This window comes from Oreochromis aureus, linkage group 4, assembly GCF_013358895.1.
Source record: "Oreochromis aureus strain Israel breed Guangdong linkage group 4, ZZ_aureus, whole genome shotgun sequence".
NCBI classification, from domain to species: domain Eukaryota; kingdom Metazoa; phylum Chordata; class Actinopteri; order Cichliformes; family Cichlidae; genus Oreochromis; species Oreochromis aureus.
The window spans coordinates 8,796,677-8,818,344 of NC_052945.1; the positions used below are offsets into that span (position 1 = coordinate 8,796,677).

The window sequence follows — 21,668 nt, forward strand, 5'->3', positions numbered from 1 at the left end:
AACCGGAAGACGGAGCACTGCCAATCTTGACTGTATCCGAGCAACTTCCTATCAGCGCAAAGATCCCGCCCACCGTCCTCATGGCGACACGACAGAGACGTAAAATGAAGAGATATGTACTAATTTGCAAAAGTACGTTTTTAAAAACTTTCCAAGTTTCAGATAACACATTTAAAACAACACACATGTTAGACGTCAGGCTCATGATGGGTTGTTAAATGTTGAGCTTGTTGGAACAGAAAAGGAAGACACTGGGGCAAAGCTAATAGAGCAAAGTCTTATTATCAACAGGCAGCAGGCAACTGCCTCTGGGTCCTGAAAGCGTCAACATATTTAACCTACTACTAAGGTTCATTAACATACATGGTAAGGTCTTTTTAATAAGTTCTGCTTCACAAGATAAGCATGAGGTCCAGTCTTAGGTGGGCGTCTTTCAAAATGTAGTAGTCTTTTATTATGCTATCCCAGAGAAATCCGTGTTTAAGTAATGCTCTAGTAAGACAAAAAAAAGCAAAGAGAAGATCTTGCAAAGTGTTTAGGAGAAATCCACCAAAGCATGACTTTATGTTTGGGCTTGTCTCCTTAATAGTACTTTACATATCAGCAGATGGATCAGCATCCTGCGTATTGGTAAAATAAATAGAAATCTACATGTCTTAAACAATACAACAATCAGACAATGGTCACTTGGAAGGCAGTGAATGAACCAAAGCTGCCATGAAAGAAAAACAGCATATGTTCTTGCCCTGTGACTGACATGTGACAGTTTCCCTGTGGGTATCTGTGGTTTAGGATTTTCAGGTTTACGTGTACACAGTATAGTTTAAATAGAGAGCTGTACTTTATCTTACTGAAAAAAATGGATAATTAAGCAGAGATCTTTCAGATTTTTTAAGGACAATGCTATATTTAAGTGCATTTATACACACACACACCCAACTTACAAAAACACACTGACATGTCTGCTGGTTGAAATTGAGGCCTGGATCTTTACGAAACACACAAATAAGGCATTTCTGGGTCAAAACTTTTCTATGTCTTTCTGATAAAACGCTTTCAAGCTACAGACACACACACAAAGACACAGTTCTTGTTGTTGTTCCCTCTGATGTCTCTTTGTCCCCCGATGACCTCCCTTTCTTCACTCTATTTGTTGCACTTGTTCATATCCTGCTACTGGAGGAGTGTTAAAACAAAAAGTCATGCAAAAGTACGACTGAGAGAGAGCTTTTTTGGGAAAAGCATGCTTTTGGGATATTTCCTCAAAATGATTGAATAATGAATATTTTGTTCTTTATCTAAAAATAAAATAAAATAAAATAATGAATGTGAGAATTATTCAACAGTGGTTAGGGGTTTTTTTTAGCTTGCGGTGCAGCCAGTGTGAAGGCACCCTAGCTGCTTCATTTAGATCCAACTAAAGTCCGTTAACTGCTACTACGGATAATCTACCGATTATCTTACATGTAAATCTTGCTAAACTTTAAAGTTAACCCCAATGTTTTCTTCCTTAATTTTCATGAAAGTCGCACATCGTTTTTTTTGACAGCAGGTACCTATTTATACGCTTGTGATTTGTACTTCACAGAGCAAGTTTTGGGTGTTAATTTTTAATATAATGTGATAATACAAAAACAAACCCTTTAAAAGACTAGTAAAATTGGGTATATAAACACATTTTATATTACTTGTCATTCCTATACTTGGAATTTAACTTTCATTCATGTGAACTAACTATTTCTTTTCTAGTCTTCCTTAATATTCAGAGCTTTATCTATCTCACATCTCTGTTGTCAAACTGTTTTTTTAATGCCCCACCTTCAGAAAACCTTCAACATTTTTCCCTGGTAACAACACACTGTTTGAAAACTACTCCATTAACATAACAAGCATCTGTCTTTGGACCAAAGAAAATCAAGAAAATGCCTGGAAAAGGTTGAACCCCAACCTTATTTCTGTGAGAAAACAGTACTATCATCTGCACCTCTATGTCACTGATATACAAGACCTAGACAGAATAAACCTAGTCGGGTATTTAATGCCTTACTTGTAACTGAAATAGGAAACCAGGTAGCTTCCACATATCACATATTAAGAGTATTAAAACACTGAGGTCCAATGAACAGTACTAGAGAGCACATTTGTTTGGATTATTCCTTTAGGGATAAAATTGTCTTCTACTGTATGCCTCTTTCTGGGTGTGTATTTTTGTAGATTAATACATTTGCATATACACTCATAACTGATTTTATTAGGTACACTTTGCCAGTACCGAGACACTTGCCTTCAGAACTGCCTTAATTATTCATGGCACAGATGCAATAAGATCCTGAAAACATTTTGATCCATATTGACATCATAGCATCACACAGTTGCTACAAATTTGTCAGCTGCACATCCATGATATAAAGCTCCCATTATACATCACATCCCAAAGGGGCTCTATTGGATTGTGATCTGTTGATTCTAGAAGCTGTTAGAGTACAGTGAACTCACTGTCATTTAAGGAAACCAGTTATATGAGCTCTGCAACATGGCATGTTATCGTGCTGGAAGCAGCCATCAGAATATCCGAAGATCCAAATGTTGCAAGACTTATCAGACCAGATAACGTTTTTCCAAGGTTTGATGTGTTGTGCATTCATGATTGCTCTTCTGCATAGATTGGTTGTGATGAGTGGTTATTTGAGTGGCTGTTGCCTTTCACACAGCTTGAAGCAGTCTGGCCACTCTCCTCTGACCTCTGACATCAACAAGCCATTTTCACCCAGAGAACTGCTGCTCACTGGATATTTCCTCTTTATTTTGGACCGTTCCCTGTAAACCCTAGAAACAGTTGTGTGGGAAAATCCCTGTAGATCAGCAGTTTCTAAAATACTCACACCAGACTATCTGTCACCAACAACCAAGTAACATTCAAAATCTCTTGAATAACTTTTTCTTCTCCATTCTGATGATAAATTTGAACTTCAACAAATCTACTTGACCATTTCTAGAAGCTGAAATACATTGAGTTGTTGCCATGCGATTGGTTGATTAGATAGCTGCATTAAAGAGCGGTTGAACAGATGTATCTAATAAAGTGGCCAGTGAGTAAAGAACAAAAGATGCAAAGGTCCTCTTCAAATTCAAACTTTGGGACTAAAAGAACCCAAAAAGAGTATGTTGTTTACACACATTTTAAAAGGTGTTTCTTTATCCTAAGGAGCATCAGGAGATAATTGATCAATTGAAAATCACTGTTTTCTTAAAGTTACAGAGCACCATACCCCAGTCACACACTACTATTTGCGTATTAGAAATTAAGAGAACATATTAACTATCACTGGCTTTGCTATAGATATATTGAATGCTCAGTGTTGACTGGCGTGTTAGTTTTACGCTCTACGATGACGCAGTATTACGAGCTGCCGTCCTTGGATGCTGATTGGACACGCTGTTGAAGAGGGGTGTGCCCGAGGAGAAACGAGGAAGTGGCGTTTCCCTATTGCAATAACAAAGTTGGAATGTTTAATAACAGAAGATGAGATAGAATAACCTAAAAACGAGTGTTAACCGTTACTGATAGTTAATAAAAGGCCGAACTCACAGGTTCTATTCTGGTTTTAATACTGTTTTTAATACAGTGGAAAGGTCTTCAAGTGGCAGTACTCATATCAGACATGCACTTCACTTCAGATGTTTTTGTTTCATACTATACGAGAAACATAATTTTTAGCCTGTGTTTTCTCACAAAGTCCGTATGAACTTTGAATCTGATCTAACTTTTTAATTATAACATGTGGCCCCAAACCCATAGGTATTCATGCTACGTGTGCGGGCAAATGGTTGACACCCCACTTTGATATTTATATTTGCTCCTCTGTGAGCTTTGGTTAAAGGAGCAGCCAGCGAGCGAGAAATAGTGCGCACTGAGCAAGGTCATTATATTTATTATTTTTCATATTAATGTTATTTATTTATTATGGATGTAGGGGTTGTACCGGTTGAATTTTAGTCTGCCCCATTCCTGTCGGGCTATTGTGTGGATGGATAGAAAGCTGTGCTTATAGGGGGAGGAGGAGGTGAGGGCGAATCGAGCTGATAAGAGAAGTGGCTTATGGCTGGCTTGCTGCTGCTCGCAATCCATATGATTTGTTTTTATCGGTAACAAGAGGTTTTGTGGTTCGTGGTACAGGTCAAAATACATCAAACCACCGGAGCTACCGAGAGGACGGTAGCATGATAATCGTGGAGAGGGCCCGTATCTGCATTTTACTGCGCCTACACCGAATCCATTGAGTCGGTTTACCAGCGTCCGACATGGGGAAGGAGGTAAATGGTGTTTCGCGGAGCCGGTTTGAGGTGAGTTAATTATTTCCATCAACTGACAGTCACTGAAACACATTTAAAATAGCCGATATAACCGCTAGGATGCGGGCCTGCGTGTTGACTGTTGCTATAATTATTATAAAACTGCGCTTATGGGGAGGCTATTGATGCAGCTTCCGCAGTCGGTGTTTGGGATTAGGTCAAACACTGTTGTGTTATTCAAACATATAGGCCTGGCGTGGTGAGGACGCACGTCGGTATTTTCCACTAAAGCCGACGTGCTGCTCGCAGCCACTTTCAAGGCATTTTGAGTGCTCTTTAAACGTTGTCCTCGTTTCCCTTTGCGCCGTCAAAACAAAGACAATGAGGCTACACAGAGCACGCCGAGGAAAGCTTCGGCACACGTCAACATAATGAGCAGAAGTTGAGGATTTAGGTGTTTCACTTTGAAAAGAAGCTGCTTAAAAATTATCCTTATAGGCAGGATTGTTAAGTTTCCCCCTTCTCTCTTTTGAGACCTTGTTATGTATGCTATATCTATAGCCGCTGCGGCGGTGGTGGCCTCAGTCTGCTACCTGCACCCGGTGTTAGCACAAAATATCTGAAAATAGTGCCGAGCTACAACAGTGCAACACACATCATAACCTATACTCGTCTAAAAATGCCCATATGTACGCCTTCTACCTACAGTGTCGTTGTTGTTCGGTTTTTTTTCCAATGCAAGGCTATTACCATAAACTTTGTGTCGCAGCCGCGCAAGCGTAGCTGAATATTTTGGTGCGAACTTGTATACAAACAAATGTATGCGGCCACTGACATTGGCCTGTATAGCCCGAGCATTTGATGTTGTTTAATCCCCAGCTAGCGTGGGATTTGTGTGTGGTTTTATTTATTTTTAACGGTGAACAGCTGACGACTCAGAGGACTCAGGCCGTTACCTTCTGGCCCGACAGCTGCGGTGGAGCTGCTGTTTAAAGGTATCTGGATTTAGGAGAGGGGAGAAGCGGAAATTGCGACGTTTTGCCTTCAAGATAAAAGTGTTTCTATTTTTCGACCATTCTGTAGTTAAGGTTTTGTGTGTTGTTGTTTTGTGTAGTTCAGAAATTTATGTACTTTTTTTTTACTTCAATTTCTAAAGGACAAAAGGCCAATAAACTAATTTTGATTCAATTTGATCTATTATTGCACCAATTCACAGCAACAGTTTCCTCGGGGCACTTTATATTGTAAGGTAAAGATCTTCAAATTTTTTAAGAAACCCCAACAATATTATGACCACCAATGAGGGAGCACTTGGCAACAGTGGGAAGGAAACACTGAATTTTAACAGAAAGAAACCTCCAGCAGAACCATGCTCGGGGAGGGACAGCCATCCACTGTGACCAATTGTGGGAGCAGAGAGAGATGGCACACAAGGCAAAGTATGGGAGAGAGAAGCAGAATTTAATAATTACCAAAAATTACATGCAGTTGTGGTGTATTAAACACATGGAGGGTGAAAAGAAATGAGTGAAGAGGAAATGGTCAGTGCATCATGGGAAGCCACCCAGCAGGCTGAGACTGTTGCAGTATAACTGTTGCAGGAGCTGGATAGTTGAAGGCTCTGCTTCCTATTCTACTTTTAAAAACTCTAGGAAACACAAGTAGGCCTGCTGTCTAAGAACAAAATGTTTAGTTAGCATAACAATGTACTATGAGGTCTTTAAGATATGACTGGGCCAAATTATTTTACATTTTGTATATGAGGAAGATTTAAAACCTGATTCTAGATTTAACAGGAAGCTAATGAAAAGACGTTGGAGCCAAAAATATATATATTTTTCCCAATCCTGTATTTGCTCTACCAGTGAAATAAAAATGATTAAACTCCGATAATTAAATCTGTTTTTTGTCTTTGACAAGTTAATGCACTCACTAGAATAAAAAGCCTAATGTGATACGGTTTATTTATCATTAGTATTAGAGTCTCTCCAATATTGGATTTGGGGGTTGATGAGGATATTTTTAGGAAGTAAAAAATCTGGATATCGACATATCAACCAGCAGTATGAAAATTGATGTTTTCATTGCTTATAAACTTTTAAGCAGTCTATTTAAAACACTAGGTAATAACTTAAAGTGAAGATGCCGCTGGACTTTGCACCAGCAAATGATTAGCTGTGATATGATCAGTTGGGGGCATCAGCTACTACTGTTCCATCAGATCCCATTGAACACACAAGTTGTACTTTGGTGTTTCAAGTACCCAATGCCAATCATGAAAATATTAGATGCTGAGTGACAAACTGAGTCCAAAATGAGAGGCTAAAAGTTACATGTTTGTCATCCAGAAGACTGCAGTTTATGTCCTGTTTGGTCTTTCCCACTATGTGAAGAAGTCCACTAAGACAAGCTAAGATAAGATGCGATGTAATTATTTAGCCAGGATTTGGGGAAATTCAGTTACAACAGTTAAAAAACTAAAGTCAATGTAACAGAAATGGGAATGTGTAGCTAAAATAAACCTGGTATCTTGATAAGGTAAAGACTAAACTGAAATATACATGCATATGTTAAAGAAAAATAAGTATAGTTTTAAATATTTATCAAATACTAATAAATAGAATATATAACAAGTAAAATATTTTCAGATCAACAACCATTTATATGTGGCAAGCATGATGTGTCATATTTGTTCCTATAACCTCATGCCAGTGCCAAATGACACCTAATGTGTCTCTGTGAGACTCTAGCTGTTGACATATCTGCAGTATTTGACCCCTTGGGAATGAGGAGGGGCTGGGATTCTGCAAAAAGGATCGAGACTGTTTTAAACAATGAAGCTGCTCAGCTGGACAAACAATGTGAAGATTTGTAAATTACAGCTGTTGTTTTTTGTTTTTGTTTTTTTTAAGTGGTTTGTGGTGGTGCAACATTTAGCACTGTCATCTCAAAGTGAGAAGGCCCTGGGTTCTGTGTGGAATTTGCTCGTTTCCCCCCGTTGCTCACAGATACTGCAGTTCAGAGAAATAGAAGTTGGGTTAATTGGTCATTCTAAATTGGCGATAGGAGTGTGGTCACACTGTGGCAGGGATCGACAGCGTCTGCCACTGTCAGTTGATGATATTGGCCAAGTAATCTATCAGTTGGGCTTAATTTATGATATGAGCTAAACAAAGCCTTTGTTGTTCGCTAACCTAGGATTTTAATTCCAAGCAAATTTAACAAATGGTATGCTCAGTAGCTTTTAGGTTTTGGTGGTTAGTTATAAGAAGCTTGAAACCAAAAATGCAGTCTGCCAGTGAGTGTTTTACTTTGAAAGGCAGGGAAGGAAGTTGTGTTAAATACACAGCTCTGCTGCAAGCACTAAGCTGTTGTACTTTTACTCTGTTAACAAAAGACCACCCAACAGACTGGAAAAATAGATACTTAAATGGCCACTCATTGTATTCACTAATTAGAAAGAATATGTAAACAACTGTTTTGGAGGTTTAAACTGGTTTAAATTTCTAACCTTAAACGGGTTCCTAGACTTCACCATATTTAGTTGTGCCTAATTCAATCTGTGCATGTATGCAATAATAACCTAAAACTCAAATATAAGCCCCTCCTTTCAATCAAACAACCAGAATTTAATTATTTATTGGCAGGAAGGAACATTTACAGATTTCCTAAAAATAAAATTACCCTTTTGCCTTTGCAGTAGTTTACTACAAACTACAGAACACCCAGCTTGTTTTTGTTTTTTTTAACCCCCTGCATTACTGTTTATAGCGGAGCAGTGGAGAAAACGTAATGCTCACATTCATACAGCATCAATTTATGTTAGATTACAAAAGGGTACTGTGTATGGCTGTTGACCACGCACATCTGCTTCTTTTGAAACGGCCCTGGATTATTTGGCCAGAAAGAAACGCTCTGGAAGGCGTGCTGTCAGAGTCAATTTGCCCCAAATCCAAACAGCAAATGTCTGTCCCTTCTTACTCCCTCAAAATTTTACACGTCTGCGCTGGCAGGCAGCCCCCGCACACAGCTGTGAGTGTGTGTGCAGCTTGAGAGAGAGTTTGTTTTTATCAGAAGTACAGCTTTGACCCCGAGATGCCTTATTTGTGTGTGCGCGCTTGTGTGTTTCGTAAAGATCCAGGCCTCAATTTCATCTGGCAGACATGTCAGTCTGTTTTTGTAAGTTGATGAATGGGTTTATGTGCACGTCCCTCAAAATCTGAAGCTATTGTGTGGCTTCAGGATAAACACCAATAATCAAAATAGAATTCTGCTGGGACCTTTAAATCATTCCCTTTGTTAAAACTGGGTAAATAAATCTTTCTTTTTGAAATTGGTGGTATTTGTTTCTCTCAAGAAGTGCAAATAAGAATTGACAAACACCTTGTTGATCTTGTCATAAATCTTTTACCTCATGTAATTAACATGTGCCTTCCGTCACATTTTATTTACACGCCAGATCCGCCCGTGGTATAAACTTTTTTTTTTTTTTCTGAATCTTTGGAGAAAAATTGATTGAGCCAGATGTTGCTTCGTTCATCCTGTTGTGATTGAGTACGTGCTTCCAAGGACCATTGTCTCAACATCTTGCATTCAGTGATTTAGCACAGTATCATTTCCCACAAATTATGGGAACCCTAAATTCCTCAGTAAGAAGGGTGTGTGTAGCCGGGACTCAATAAATGCAAATTTATTGTCTCTTTGTTTACTGTGACTTTTTTTCTGTGGATTAGACTCAAATTTGTGCTCACACAGCATGCAGTTATTTGTGTGGAAACCCATTAGCTGTTTACTGAAGCTGGAATTATTTGTCTTAGAGTCACAAAAGATATATGGTACTGTAACCAATTCCAGTTTAAAGTTTCAGTACTTATTGTTTTAAACACTGGGTCTTACTCAATAGCACGTATACTAAGGCGGAATATGCACGCAGGAAAGATAACATGAAAGCATAGGCCATTGCAGCCTTGTAGTTGACAGTACAAAGTCCCATCTTGCTGTGGCCTGTGTGGCTTTATCTTCTGTCACCCTTCGTGTTTTCTGGGAATTGACATTGAATCCATCTCAGCTGATGAGATTTTATCCTTGCTTATGTGTTGGGGCTGTCCTTGAGTGAGGAGAGGGGATGAAAGGGGCCCCGGCCACTTTGTAATAGGCTGCCAGGACTGATATTATCTTCTCCACCCTTTCAGATGTTCACAAATAGTGATGAGGCAGTCATCAATAAGAAGTTGCCTAAAGAGCTGTTGCTAAGGTGAGTGACATTTTGATGCACTTCCTTGCAGTTTTTTTTGTTTTTTGAGGAAAGCAAAATTTGCATGTTGAAATTTCCAGTCACATTCATGACTTTACTATAGCACAAAATCATACTCAAAGGCAGCACCTCCATCCTCTGTGTGTAACCCTAACACACGCAAATATTGTGTGTCTCACAATCATATCGTTTATGTTCACTTGCCCTTTTTAAACAAAGATTCCAAACACTAGGATGCCAATTTCTCTTGGCTCTACACACCCACTGCTCAACCAGTGCTAAAAGCATAATTACAAACAGATGCTCATGGTTATAAAACTTTTAAATTGATTTGAGAGAAAAAAAAAGGGGGGGGGCTCACAAGCCTCTTAGCAAACACAAAATGAAGGCCATAACTCAAACCTCGGCCTTGCCAACCAAGCTGTCTGTGTTGCGGCTGCTGACTCTGTGCTGCTTGGCCTGGTGCAGTGCCGTGATTTGTGAGGCTGGCAGACTGCTGCAACTCACTGCATCCCTGCTTCAACCCCAATTCAGTTTTTTGCTGCATTGTAGGATCCTCTAATCGGTATCCAACTCTATTCCTTAGGAAGAAATGCCTTCCCCGTCAGGACCTCACTTTAAGAAAACATATCTGTTCTGCAAGCAGGGAAATATGTATTTTGATGACAGTAAAAGCAATATTAGCTGATTTAGTCAACACCACTCTGCTGTTAGGGGAAGCACACACAGGGTTGCGTTGAGGGCAGTAAAGAGGAAGCTTCTGGCAGCGGGGAATCATGGTCTCTAAACCGTCCCTGTCTGTCTTCTAGAATCTTCTCCTTTCTGGATGTGGTGACACTCTGTCGCTGTGCCCAGGTCTCACGGGTGAGTCTGTGTTCACAAGGTGTGCGTATGTGGTCTCAGTTATAGTATGTGTTCTGCGTGTGCATGCTAAATAGCTCAGACTTTCTGTCCACTCCCCTCCACACCCTGTTTTTAGTCCTGGAATGTTCTGGCCTTGGATGGCAGCAACTGGCAACGAATCGACCTCTTTGACTTTCAGAGGGACATTGAAGTTGGTTAATTTCATTATATCTTATTATTAACAGATGCAATAATAAATGTTTGCAACTCCAACTATTAAAAAACAATCATGCTTCAAATTTGACCCATCTACCCTTCATGGTAGTCTTCTTAGGCAGAACTGTGCCCCTTAAAGTGCAGTTGCTATTTTTTGGGCCCTGCCTGGAAGTTCCACTTTTATCACCTTCATTTGGATATTCAGCTTGCAGTTTGTTTGGATCTCCTTGGGTGTATCAATAACCATCTATAGCCTTAGGTTTGAGCCCATCCCAGTATCAGCATAGTTTTAATTGTGAAGAAGATGATGAAGTCAGACTAATTTGATGAGCAGGATGGGTTGTGGGTGAAAACTGTTTAGGTATGGCGTAAAACTGGATTTTTAGTACCACGATTCAGGTTATTTCAGTCATATGTCCTCCATAGAAAAGCTCTGGGGAATAGTAGAACTCCACTTTGACAGTCTAACCCTGCAAGATGAATTCTCAACCCCATCAATGTGTAAAAATAATAAATAAATAAATAAATAATGACCAGTATGCCCCTGGTTGTACTCCCCTTATAAGCAGCCATGGTCTGTGAGTCGCAGAACAATTTCTAACCACCAGAACACATTAATGCTGTGTCAGTTTTGAGCTCCACGGAAAAATCGCAGATATGCGGTTTATACGAACGTGACCTGCGATGAACTCTAAGAGACCAATGTAAAAATGGCTGGGACTTTGGAGGCTTTCTAGTGCAAGAGAAGTTGATCTTGAAGGGTAAATGAGCCAAATATAAACCATGTGTGTCATCTTTGTTTGTTTTAGGTGGAGTCTGTGAACTTTATGATCGCAGCTTATATGTCACTTTATACTCAGTACTTTAAAGGTGCTGTAGAAACAAATACAGCAGAAAGAGTGTGTTGTTTTTGTTGCAGGGTCGGGTGGTGGAGAATATTTCAAAGCGATGTGGGGGATTCCTTAGGAAGCTGAGCCTGCGGGGTTGCCTGGGTGTGGGTGACAGTGCCCTGAGGTGAGTTTATTGAGGACCTCGCCTGATTGAAATTCTCCTACTAGTGCAGACCCTGAGGGGAGACAATGAGAGAATTGCAGAATGACTGATATCACACAAGTGTTTCTTTTTTTCTCTCTCTCTCTCTTTAGGACTTTCTCACAGAACTGCAGGAACATTGAGGTGCTTAATCTGAACGGTTGCACCAAGATCACAGACAGGTATAGTAACAGTCCATGCAGCAGTGCGGTTAATGTATCTAACGTATCGTAATACACTTTTATCACTGTATTGTTCTTCTGCAGCACGTGTAATAGCCTCAGTAAGTTTTGTCCAAAGCTAAAGCACCTGGACCTCGCCTCGTGTACCTCCATCACCAACCTTTCACTCAAAGCTCTCAGGTATGCCCAGTTGTTATTTTGATATACTGTTTTTCCACTAAATTTAAAGCACATGTATCAAAGTGAACCTGTTATGTCTGTTCTTTTTTTTTTCCCCTCTCAAACATAATATTACAGTGGTGAATGCCTTCTATTAACATGACCATTTAGCTGATTTCCGGAATAAATATATGAAGCTGGAAATTAGCTTAATAAGTCCCCTTCAGCCCTATGTACCACTTGTTGGCTATGATTCATTTTTTCTTTTTAAACCTACACAAGTCACAGAAGAGATACGAATAATGTGAGAACATTTCAATTTTGTTATGCATTTAACATTTCCCCTAATTGTCATTGCACCTTTCATCATTTGCAAATTTCCACTGCTCACCCTTTTCTTTGTTCTATTCTCAGTGAGGGTTGTCCTTTGCTGGAGCAGCTGAACATTTCCTGGTGTGATCAAGTCACGAAGGATGGCATCCAGGCCCTGGTGCGCTCCTGCCCTGGTCTCAAATGTCTATTCCTCAAGGGCTGCACCCAGGTACACATGTGATTATGTTATAATAAGTTGCTGGCAATTTCATTCTGTGTAACGTTTTATTGAACATATTAGATTTTTTTTTTTTTTTTTAATATATCCTGTCAGTTTCAAAGTAGTGACTTCATAGGTGCTCTGTTTTCTATCGGTCAACACTGTAGTGAATTTATTGCAAGAAAAAGCGGCAACTGCACACATAAAAGAAATAATTTCCCGTGCAACAAAGCATACCATCAGGGACAGACATTGGATTAAAAAAAAAAAAAAACAATAAATAAATAAAATAAAAAGAACAGTCTGCACTGATTTTGACTATTTTTCTTATGAAATTCCTTATTGAGATGTCAGTTTTCTTTCCCAATGCTTATCTTTTCCACAGCTAGAAGACGAGGCCCTAAAGCATATCGGAGCTCACTGTCCAGAATTGGTCACATTGAACTTGCAGACATGCTCAGTAAGTACATTTAACAAGAGTAGAAGAAACACAGAACACGGACATCCAGACCATAAAGCCTGCTCACACAATCCAGTTAGTCCCCCTCTGCATCTCTTTCTCGTCTCATATCTCGTCTTTGATTTTTGTCATTGTTTCACTATAGCCTTCTTTTTGTTGCCGTCTGCTTTTTAGTATTTTTGTTTTCTTTTTCTTTTCTTTTTATGGGGAAGCTTTCTTTCACCTGTTATTAACATGTACCTTATGAGTTTTCTAAAACAGCACCTAAAAAAATAAAAAAACTCAAATGTGTTACATTTAATCATTTTACAACAATATCAACAGTAGTAGAAAGACACCATATCAATTGTTAAAACTCATTTTTAAAAATGTATGCTCTTTATGAATTTCATCAAATATTTCTTGACGGTTGTGGTGGGGAAATGCTTAAATGGAAAAGAGGGTAATTTAACAAAAAAAAAAAAAACAGAACTAGGTGAAATGCAAACTGTTTGGGTAAATAAAGAGCATCCCAAAGAAAGTGATGCTTTCATATTAATATGAAGGTGACACTGATATTATTCTGTTTTTCGTTATAGTTTGTATAACTGTTTTTGGACACAGGGTTGTACACTGTTTGCTTTTGCACATCTACCAGAGAGCACTGCACAGAGAAGGCATGTTTTTACATTTCCCAGTGGATGTTGATTTGATTCACTTCCCTCATACACAAACACGTACTGTGTCTTTCTGTGAGCAGCAGATCACAGATGAGGGCCTCATCACAATTTGCCGGGGTTGTCACCGCCTGCAGTCTCTGTGTGTGTCAGGTTGTGGCAACATCACAGATGCCATCTTGCATGCTCTGGGACAGAACTGCCCCCGCCTCAGGTGACTTCACACACCTACACATCAAACTTTGTTCTGAGTTTTGCGAGAAGCTGCTAAATATTTAGTTTGTTTTATATAAAAATCCAACTAATCTTTGTTTCAAGAGTGTTTTCAAATTGTTTGACAATATTTATCCTGGCTGCCTGATGTTTGGGAGGCTGTTCTTATGCTTTCAAATTCCAAAAAAGAAAGACCTGAATTCTCATTTTAAGCTTAAAGATTGCAGGATTGAGGTAATGGAATGAAAATAAAAGAAATTACACTGACCTGTCTGCAGTACAGATATCTTGAGGCCTGTGACTGTAGAGCCAGTTACCTTTTAAGTGTGAAAGAACTCAAAATTTTGGACTCTAAGTGATCCTTCAACTGTATAACTCTTCATTGTGTTCCTCCTTTTAGAATATTAGAAGTGGCTCGCTGCTCTCAGCTTACAGACGTGGGCTTCACTACATTAGCAAGGGTGAGTGTGGTGTCTGCCTCCTGGTTGCATTGCAGATAAATGGCAAGCAGAACTTTGGATCCAACAGAATCTTTTAAAATGCATAAATCCATAGTGATTATGCAATCTTTCTTCTTCTCTGTTATTTCTCTCTATAGAATTGTCACGAGCTTGAGAAGATGGATTTAGAAGAATGTGTGCAGGTAAATAAACAATATGGTATATAATGGTTGAACTGTTTTCTCCTTTTCTTCGCTTAAGAGAATTGTGTTCCTTTCACTTTTGCATCAGATCACAGATGGAACACTCATCCAGTTATCTATCCACTGCCCCCGTTTGCAAGTCCTGGTAAGTGTGTGCTTGCCACTCAAACATATTTTGTTCCTGCAGCATTTTCAAGCATAATGGCATGGCTGTTTTCATAGACAGTTTAGTAATAGAGCATCTGTATTGGTAACACAATGTTCCTGCAGAGTCTGTCCCACTGTGAGCTGATTACTGATGATGGCATCAGACACCTCGGCAGTGGCCCCTGTGCTCACGACCGTCTGGAGGTGATAGAGCTGGACAACTGCCCCCTGATCACAGATGCCTCACTGGAGCACCTGAAGAGTTGCCATAGTCTGGATCGCATCGAGCTCTATGACTGCCAGCAGATCACTCGCGCTGGTATTAAGAGACTAAGGGTGAGTTGTGTGGGCTACGAGTAATGACTAAGTGCTTGTTCAGTTGCAGAATGTATGGTAAACACGAATTGTACTGCTGATGTAAAAGGTATTCAGTTTCTTTTTGACCCTATACTGAATAAATCTTACCACGCTTGTGAAAAAAACAATTTTCATAGGACTGTAAGCAGCCCTGTGTGGGGGGGGGGAGAAAAAAAAAAAAAACTAAGAAGAAGCAGTAAGGATGTATTTGAGTAAGTAGCAGCTGGGTTCTGCTAATCAAATGCACTTGGTTAACTGATCATCAGCAAATGTGACCCCCACTATGAAAGCAGATGTTTCATAGTGGGGTTCATAGTGATGTTTCATGGTCTTTCCAGGAGTGGACGTTCCATTCAATTTTCACTAAGATCACACGATGCAAAGAAAACCCTAGCACTAGATCTCAGACACTGCAGGTCTCACTAAGCATTTTAAATGTTCATGACAGGACAATTGGGCAGAAATAAAAAACACTGAACAGACATGGATTGTTTGGAAGGTTTGCCAGTAGAAAGCCTTTTCTCTCTAAAAATAGGCAGCACGGCTTAGGTTTGCAGATTTGCATCTGAATAAATCACAAGGCATCTGGAAGAATTTCAGATAAGATCAACGTGAGCATGTATGGTGGAAACAAAGTACTGCATATTAGCACACCTCATACCAATTGCCTTTAAAAGAAAATGTAACTTTTAAACATTTTGCAGCCACAGGATCTGGGCACCTTGCAGCCATTGAGTTGACCATGAACTCCTCTCAAATGTGAGGCCATCTGTCCAACAGCTAACTCTGAGCTGAAACTGGGTCATGTAGCAGGACAATGATCCCAAGCACAGCAGCAAGTCTACAACAGAATGGCTGAAAAAGAAAAGAATCAAGGTGTTGCAAAGGCACAGCCAAAGTCCAGACGTAAACCTGACTGAAATGCTGTGGCCGTACTTTAAGCGAGCTGTGCATTTAAGAAGGGGGAAAAAAAAGGCAGTGTTGTAAAGAAGGGTGGGACATTCCTCCTCCAACATTCCTCCTCAGCAATGTTAGAGATGAATAAAGTCATCTTGAAAACAACTGATCTTTAGCAGTTTATTGCTGCTAAAGATGGTTCAACAATTTATTGAATCATGGGGTGGATGTGTAGTTTTTTTTACAGGATTGCATAGAGTCCAATTTAAAAAAAAAAAAAAAAAAAAAAAAAAATTCACATGACCATTTGTTAAAATCCAAATGTCTGTCTCAGCTAGAGCAGACAATAAATATACCTAGCACAAAGTTTGTGTGATGTTCATGTTAACCTGTGTGAAAGTAGAGCAATTAATTGAGTTTTGTGACTGGTGTATGCGCTACCAAGGCACCAGGCTTTGTAAAAAGCATACAGAGTATTTCAAGTAGTGGTAACAAGAAAAACAGACAACTCCTGTCATGTGTAATGTATAAGGAAAAGGACAACTAAAGACAATGTCTGGACTTGATTCTCCCGACATTGTCCAGAGTTCTTGTGTGAAACCACTATGGATGTTTAGTTGTTTACCTTTGTAAACAATGCTGTGTAGCAAGAGCACAAACACTAACACAAAGGTATTGCATTCTTAGAGTTGCTTTGTCAGTCAAGCCATTTGTGCCTCACATTGTTGTAATGTCCTTTTACAGAAGAATGCTGAAAATGCAAACTACTATCACTATTGATGTAGGAGGTTAGACTGGTGCTCTCTAAGTATAGATGTAATGCAGAGGGTGGAATCAGACAACACAGATTCATGCATTTTGTCCAAATGAAACTCTGATGTCTGAGTCATCGATCCACCCACATGAAGTGATGAATCAAAACTTAAGCTGTGAAAAACAAACTGTCTCCTTGACAGCAGTGAGTGAACACTCTGTCCAGATCAAGTCAGACTTGTCATCACTGAATCCTATGTTAGTTTTTGAATTTGAATGAAAATCAGACATAGCCTGACTGTGTCGACAGCAGTTTTTTGACAGCGATATCGTTTTTGGTTACTGAAACAAAAATAAACTTGAGGTTTGCAGCAAAGCTATAGCTACTGGTGTACTAAATGTCCCAGAACAGCTTTCCACATATTTGTACGAGCGATTAACACATTTCCATCTGTTTCTCTCTCGTTTGTTTGTTTGTTTGTTTGTTTTTTTTTTTTTACTACAGACTCATCTGCCTAACATCAAAGTGCATGCATACTTCGCTCCTGTCACTCCACCCCCCTCAGTTGGGGGCAGCCGTCAGAGGTTTTGCCGCTGCTGTGTCCTGCTATGATGTAAAGCAAACAGCCCCCTCTTCCCTCTCCCTGTGTCCCTCGTACATGCTCCCTGCAGCCAGTCATTTGGCCCCTGACCTGCTCCCCCCCGCCACTCCTGGCCCCTTGTCACAGACTACATGCTGGTGTGTCCCCCTTTTGGAGCTGCAGAGAGAGGGAGAGAGCCAAACAACACTACAGGGTCTTGGGTAACTTTCCCCAAAACGTTCTTAAATCTTACCACTGCACACAAACAGAACATATACAATAGGCTTTAATACAAGCTCAAGTGAAGAGACGCATTTACACAGATTAACTTTTGGAGGACTGTCGGGACTTTCCTGGGCTGTGTTCAGTGGACACACCAGTATTACAAAGAAGTTTATGTTTTAAAAAATGTAATCACCATTAAGGGATTTAACTCTCCATCAAATGAAGTACAAAAAAAAATCCTCACGGATGAGTTCGGCTCTTCAAACTGAAAACCATTACAGCTTTTTACTTATTATGCACTTTGAGCTTTTAAACATGGCTGAAAGATCCCACTCAAACTCCCAACCATAATTCCCTTAGTGTTTAAAGGTCAACTCAACAGCTACCTCTAGACAGGAACTGCACTTGAGTACGACCAGTGTTCGCTTGGTTCTACAGGCTGTTTATTTCAAAAGAGGGGCAGCGATGTAGCCACCTAACTGCCAACATCCCCACAAGAATGCAGCAGAAACTTTGATTTTTTTTTATGTTATTTTATTAAGAATACTTGCAGCTATTTGCACTTACAGTAAAGCAATGATGAGACACTTTACAAAACCGGCATCTCAAAATTGAAGACTACTAACAACTAACAACACACAAAAACACATAAAGAAAAAAAAATTCCTCAATTAACGCATACACTGCGCTTGCAGCGAATATGCCCTCACCTCTCTCTGTTACAATCAGAAGCTTCAATATAGTGCAGAGGAAAAAAAAGAAGACAAAGTTTAATATTTTTCTAAAAATGGACAATTAAGGCTTACAAGTGGGGACTTGAGAAGATGCCAAATGTTGCATGTAACACCTCTAGTTTTTTAAAATCTCAATGTAAATACGTGAGGACTGCGGGAGTCAGAGAGTTGAAGCCAGATAAACAGCAACATGATGATATGAGACGGGGCAGAGATTACCGTTGATGGGTCTTTCTGAGGATTCTCGAGCATGCTTGTTTACGTGCAGATGTGCGTGAGAATATGTGCTGGAGCTTTTGGAGAGTAAAAAAAAATGACCCAGTACTCGATATGGAGTGAGACAAACTGATGCTGGCATGTGAAGGCTCATGTCAACGAAAGAAGACGTTAAAAAGATACTTTTTTTTTTTTTTTTTTCCTCTTTTGTCAACAAAAAAGGTCCGACTGCGTTAATTCATGGTGTCAGACCAGGACAATGGAAAGAAAAAGCCAACTGAAAACAATCAAAGTAAAGCTATTTTCAGTTAGTTTGATTTCATTAAGTCGATCTTGTTTTCGAGTCCTTGATGGTTCCGATGACGAGGAACTGGTGAACCCCACGCAGTGGCGAAAGGACGTGCTTGATCTTGGAGTGGCATCTGTGACTCCTCAACTTCTATGAGGCCTTGCAGGGGACTGAGTGATAGTGTGCTGCACCCTGCCACCTGTGACCTCCTCCGTCTGTCTGTCTGGGACCAGTGATGCTGCAGGAGGTTACAACCAGATCAGACTGGTGGAGGAAGTTGACTGAATCTTGAGCGCACAGCTCTGGCCTGCTGACAGATATGATGGAATGATTTTTGTCACAAAAGAGGGCTATAATGGACTTCAGCCCCCTCCCCTGCCCTTTAAAGTATTGGCGCCTTTTCTTATGGATTATCTTGTCCTACACTTGCACCGGCTTCATTCATTATCTTCTGTTCCCTTTTCATTTTATAAATGTGTCTTTTACTGCTTTCTCCTCTACACGATTTTCCTCTGGAGCTTTCTTTGTATTTCTGTTTTGCTGTGGTTTGGATTCTGCCTGTTTGTGTTTGAAGTCACAAGTTCAGTGTCTCCAAGTTGAGTTTGAGCCCTCTTCCAGTCCTTAGTTTTGATCTGACGGGGTTTGTTTTTATCCGGAGTTTATTGTTAGTTAATGTCCAGAGTGTAGTCTTTGTCCAGGAGAAGTGTTCGCACCAGTGCAATTGTTCAAAATGTTAAATGTGAGTCAGATTTTTTTTTTTTTTTTTTTATTATTATAAATAGGGTTAACGGTCACAATGACGTGTATGTATGACGTACGGTCTGCTTATTGAATGTTTCCATCAAGGAGAAGGACGGAAAGATTTTCTTTTTCCCCCCATTAAGTGTGCTTTTCTCTCCTTCATTTTTATGCCTTGCTGTTCCAAATGGGATCTGTCCCATAATGCACCTATCCAAATGGTTCAATACAACAAAAACAGGAAAACCCACTGCAAAATTTTGATTACCTGCAAATGTCCCTGTGTTTTGGTTTTGATGTGTTCTGCAACAGGCATCTATCATGCAAAACGCAGAATGACGATTCTGTTCGGTGTGTCTGCGTGCGTGCAATTTGACAGCTATGACAAGCAGGATAATACAAGCAGAGATGAATCCAGTGTAATCCAGTCTGATCTGTTTTGTTTGAATGGGGGTTTATGGGGGATTAGAGAAGAACCAAGAGTCAAAATGGTGGAGAAATGTAATGCACTCTGTCGCTGTGCTCTGGTTTTAAGACAGTTAACTCAAGGAAAAAGAAAGTCAGGGAATTTAATCTGTGAGCTGGGATGTCAAACCTGCTTGCCCTCGTCGCGCACCGGCTGAGTCATAAACGCATGCCGACAACATGGACTACAACTAATAGTACTCAACTTGCTCCTGAAGGATTTATATATGTACAAAAGAAATGACTTGTCATCAGTTTTTTTTCTTCTGTTTTTTCATGGTACAGAAATACACTACAGGCTCTACACAGCAAAACACCAGACTTTTTTTTTTTTTTTTTTTTTTTTTCCTTACAGTATCAAAACACCGTGTGTGTGTGTGTGTGTGTGTGTGTGTGCGCATGTGTCAGATCTTCCACCAGTTTACACAGAAGTCGAGCTGTTACGCTCTGGGTCCGTTTGTTTGATCCTAAACACTGGAGTAAGGTTGTGGATAAGGACAGAGGCAGAGGGCAACAGGTGAACTTACAAGTGTGTGTTCAGGGTAGATTGGCACCTGAGATATTTAAACAAAAAAAAGTTTTGACAATGACTGTAGTTAAATTACTGTAAATCTCTTTTTTTCTTTTTTCTTTTTCCTTTTTTTTTCTTTGTTTTTTTTTTTTTACAATTAACCGATTATAAATGAATATGTACGTATGAATAAATATATACCTATATTATTAAGAGTTGGTTTGGACCTTGTTCTCACTTTGTGGTTAATGGTGGTTTATCATTGCAGCAGTAGATGGCAGCAATGAGCCACTCTCCTCTCTGCTGCTATGATTTCAGATCTCAGCTCATTTCAGGATCCAGTTCTGAATCAGTTATTCAATAAGTAATTGACTTGCTTCAGTTTGGAAGAAAACTGGTCCCAGACTGGAATATATAATTATTATTAATATCATTTTTTTTATTCTTTTTTTTTTTTTTATTCAGCTACGTGTCAAATGGAAGTAAATGTGGCTATCATAAAGGAAAAATGCAGGTGGTATTGATTCCAATCATAATGGAAAACATGAGCCAAAATGCACAATAACTTTGAAACTGTGAAATAAAATGAATCCGTCTCTGAATTTTAAATATCTACCAATACCCCTGCACTCCTAACATGACGTGCCCTAAAGTCTCTTCCAAAAATGGAAAAGCCTTGCAGCAAAAAGCAAACATTTGAAATATGAACAATACTTTTTGTGTTTAGCAAAGCATTAATACATTTCTAAATGTATTTCTTGATTTCTTGTAATGTTAGTGTAAATAGAGATGAATCAAAGAACCAAAGACATAAGTTCTTCCTGTATGCCTTAATTAATTTGTCAGGTATTCATATATACATGTAACTCCTCAGGCTGTTAAGGGATGAGCAAATCCATTTCTTAACATGTCTACAATAACATTTCTACAATATATTAAAAAAAAACAGTTATCTGAAGACTTGGGTCAGGCTACCAGAGCCTCAAAGTCAGTGACAGACTTTAAAAAGGTCTGATTGTATCCTTTATTCTAGATTGAGCTTATTATAAAAGTATTTTAATCACAAATGCAGATAAGCAGTTGGGTATAGTGAAAAACATTGTCACATTGGTGACTGTGGGTTCAAATGTGAGCTCACAACATACTGCATGCAAAGTCATGCCGCTATATTTGTTTGCGCTTACATTCAGATGTCTGAGGTGGAGGAACAGATGAACAATCTGTATCAATTTAATGCGATGGAAAGAGCTGCAGCCCTGGTCCTGTAGCTGC

The 21,668-nt window shown here is 39.5% G+C and overlaps 1 protein-coding gene across 3 annotated transcripts; it reads left to right on the forward strand.

Moving 5' to 3' along the window:
* Positions 1 to 194: 194 nt before the first annotated feature.
* Positions 195 to 20,611, forward strand: fbxl20 (F-box and leucine-rich repeat protein 20). Of its 3 annotated transcripts, none has more exons than XM_039611305.1 (16): positions 195 to 366; positions 4,178 to 4,344; positions 9,486 to 9,547; positions 10,357 to 10,411; positions 10,527 to 10,601; positions 11,526 to 11,620; positions 11,752 to 11,820; positions 11,905 to 12,000; positions 12,394 to 12,520; positions 12,897 to 12,971; positions 13,711 to 13,841; positions 14,241 to 14,301; positions 14,439 to 14,483; positions 14,572 to 14,628; positions 14,754 to 14,966; positions 17,143 to 20,611. In XM_039611305.1, the coding sequence occupies exons 2-16, from the start codon at positions 4,303 to 4,305 to the stop codon at positions 17,248 to 17,250; spliced, it is 1,311 nt and encodes a 436-aa protein (XP_039467239.1). In that variant the 5' UTR covers positions 195 to 366; positions 4,178 to 4,302; the 3' UTR covers positions 17,251 to 20,611. The 3 variants fall into 3 exon arrangements, with proteins under 3 accessions (XP_039467239.1, XP_031609307.1, XP_039467238.1); XM_031753447.2 differs by lacking the exon at positions 195 to 366 and adding an exon at positions 3,847 to 3,920; XM_039611304.1 differs by lacking the exon at positions 195 to 366 and adding an exon at positions 4,031 to 4,064.
* The last annotated feature ends 1,057 nt before the right edge of the window (positions 20,612 to 21,668 follow it).

Excerpts from the sequence above, each read along its gene's own strand:
- fbxl20 (XM_039611305.1), top strand. The coding sequence starts at position 4,303 with ATGGGGAAGGAGGTAAATGGTGTTTCGCGGAGCCGGTTTGAG. Across the intron at positions 12,521-12,896 it reads TCCTCAAGGGCTGCACCCAG|CTAGAAGACGAGGCCCTAAA; the intron begins GTACACATGTGA and ends TCTTTTCCACAG. Across the intron at positions 14,302-14,438 it reads GCTTCACTACATTAGCAAGG|AATTGTCACGAGCTTGAGAA; the intron begins GTGAGTGTGGTG and ends TTCTCTCTATAG.